Source organism: Mandrillus leucophaeus, unplaced genomic scaffold (genome assembly GCF_000951045.1).
Source record: "Mandrillus leucophaeus isolate KB7577 unplaced genomic scaffold, Mleu.le_1.0 Scaffold268, whole genome shotgun sequence".
NCBI classification, from domain to species: domain Eukaryota; kingdom Metazoa; phylum Chordata; class Mammalia; order Primates; family Cercopithecidae; genus Mandrillus; species Mandrillus leucophaeus.
The window spans coordinates 1,331,674-1,334,301 of record NW_012102787.1 but is presented as its reverse complement, the minus strand read 5'-3'; the positions used below and the strand labels follow the sequence as shown (position 1 = coordinate 1,334,301).

At 38.8% G+C, this 2,628-nt stretch overlaps 1 protein-coding gene across 1 annotated transcript in view; it reads right to left on the bottom strand.

Annotated features, from left to right (window-relative positions):
• The window catches only part of MDN1 (MDN1, midasin homolog (yeast)), a 199,369-nt gene that overhangs the window by 153,575 nt on the left and 43,166 nt on the right, over window positions 1–2,628 (bottom strand). The window contains exon 11 of the mRNA XM_011984463.1: window positions 2,194–2,275. Coding sequence (XP_011839853.1) covers window positions 2,194–2,275 — 82 coding nt within the window. The remainder of the gene's footprint in view (window positions 1–2,193; window positions 2,276–2,628) is intronic.

Here is a 2,628-nt window from a genome sequence, read left to right as displayed (position 1 = left end):
CGTAAACCCGGGAGGCGGAGCTTGCAGTGAGCTGAGATCCGGCCACTGCACTCCAGCCTGGGCGACAGAGCGAGACTCAGTCTCAAAAAAAAAAAATAAAAATAAAAAAATAAAAAAATAAAAATATAGGATTTACTATTATAATACAGTTGTCCCTACGTATTCCTGGGGGATTGGTTCCAGGACCTCTCACAGAAACCAAAATCTGAAGATGCTCAAATTGCTTATATAAAATGGCATAGGGTAACCGGGCGCGGCGGCTCACGCCTGTAATCCCAGCACTTTAGGAGGTCGAGGTGGGCAGATCACGAGGTCAGGAGATTGACATCATCCTGGCTAACACGGTGAAACCCCATCTCTACTAAAAATATAAAAAAAAATCAGCCAGGCGTGGTGGTGGGCACCTGTAGTCCCAGCTACTGGGAAGGCTGAGGTAGGAGAATGGCAGGAACCCGGGAGGCGGAGCTTGCAATGAGCCCAGATGTCGCCACTGCACTCCAGCCTGGGCGACAGAGCGAGACTCCGTCTCAAAAAACAAACAAAAAAAAAGGCATAGGGCCCGTGTCAGTATGTAGAAAAATAAGCAAAAAAAAAAAAAAAAAACAATTTTAAAGGCAGAGAATCTGCATTTAACCTATTCACACCCTCTTTATTTTATTTAAATCTCTAGATTATTTTCAATATCTAATACAATGCAAAAGCTATATAGTTATTACACTGTATTGTCCAGGGAATAATCCCAAGGAAAAAAGTCTGTACACGTTCAATACAATCATCATTTCTTTCCTGAAATATTTTATTTATTTATTTATTTATTTACTTTTTACTGTCCACCTAAGGGACAGGAATGGAATATTTTAGATCCAAGTTTGGTTGACTCCACAGATGCAGAGCTCACAGAAACGGAGGGCTAACAGTAGTCCCCAAAAGCAATCTTCCTCTGAACAAATTTGATTGTAAATATTTTGGAGGAAAAAAAAAGTTCTCAATGTCCTTAGAGAAATTACAACTTAGGTCTAATGTGAAAATATAGGTGGAGTTGTTAAATTAACTGTAACATAAATTATAGTAGAGCCGATATTTGATAAAGGTATTTGGTCTGGATGGAATAAGCAGGGAAAAGACCTGGACAAAAACAATTTGCCAGTTCTCAAAAGAATATACACTACTGATTTGAAAAGGCTGGTCTCAAATTCAGTAGAAATATATTTTAGAGTAGAAGAGAACAATTATTCTGGTTACCGTATATACTATAGTTTAAAAGAGTTACTTCTAAAAGAACATCCAACTCCTTTTGTTCTTATTCCACCTTACCACTATGATTTGGTCTTCTGTAATAATATCCACTAGAATGGTTAAGTCCTGTGCACATACATGCTCCCATCAGAGATACTAACAATGGACCCCAGATGCATTAGTCAGAAGAGTCCACCACCCTCATTAGAAACCCATCCTGGATTTATGGTGTCTTACAAAGAGGTTCAGTCAAGCAACATCAAGCAGCCCTACTGAGAAAAAAGTAGAGGGATTGGACAGATACAAATTTATCAGACTAAGAAATTACATATAGGAACAAATATTGCTTTATTATTACCTGGGAGTTTCTTTCATTTTACTTTAATTTCACTATCTGTTTTACTCTATATCAAACTATATTTCTTTTGAAATAATAATTTGTTTCAAAAACCATAAAACATGTATTACATTCAATTAGCTTTAATGCCACTTTAGTTGAGTTTTAACTAGCTAAGAATAACAAACCAGGCCAGGCACAGTGGCTCACACCTGTAATCCCAGCACTTTGGGAGGCCGAGGCCGGTGGATTACCTGAGGTCAGGAGCTCAACACCAGCCTGGCCAACATGGTGAAACCCCATCTCTACTAAAAATACAAAAATCAGCCAGGCGTGGTGGCAGGTGCCTGTAATCCCAGCTACTTGGGAGGCTGAGGCAGGAGAATCGCTGGAACTCAGGAGGCGGAGGTTGCAGTGAGCCGAGATCGTGCCATTGCACTCCAGCCTGGGAGACAAGAGCGAGACTTCGTCTCAAAAAAATAAAAATTAAAAAAAAAAAAACAAAAACCATACTTGGAAAAAAGAGAAAAGTCTGATGGCAATCAAAAGACAGAAAACAACAATGGAAGTCAACAGCCTTACAGAATCAAAAGAAAAAAGACTGGAAAACTATATCTTACCTCTTGAAAAATATTTAATGATGCTGATAAAGATGAACTGTCAAAGCTATGGGCAATCCTATTACACCAATTCAGCAGATCCCTTTAAAAAAAAGAAAAGAAAAAACGAAAAGACCACAGGCCAAAGACATCAGAGGCATCAGAATTTATTGACCCACTTAAGTCTGGGCTTACCTGACAACTCTCTTCTTTCTTCTGACAATGCTTAGATAAAAGGTATTTGAGCAACCAGTAATTAAGGGATCCCAATCCTTCCCCTCTTTGTATTTGTGTGTAAAATTTAAAAGCAAAACAAAGAGTTCCCAATCTTCACCCAATCCAGGAAGTGACCTATCAAATCATTACTCTGCCTTCCATGCCAGACAAGGTAGCAGGAAAGGAGGGGAACAACAAAATCAGATCAGAATGCGGAGATTTTTTTTTTTTTTTTTTTGA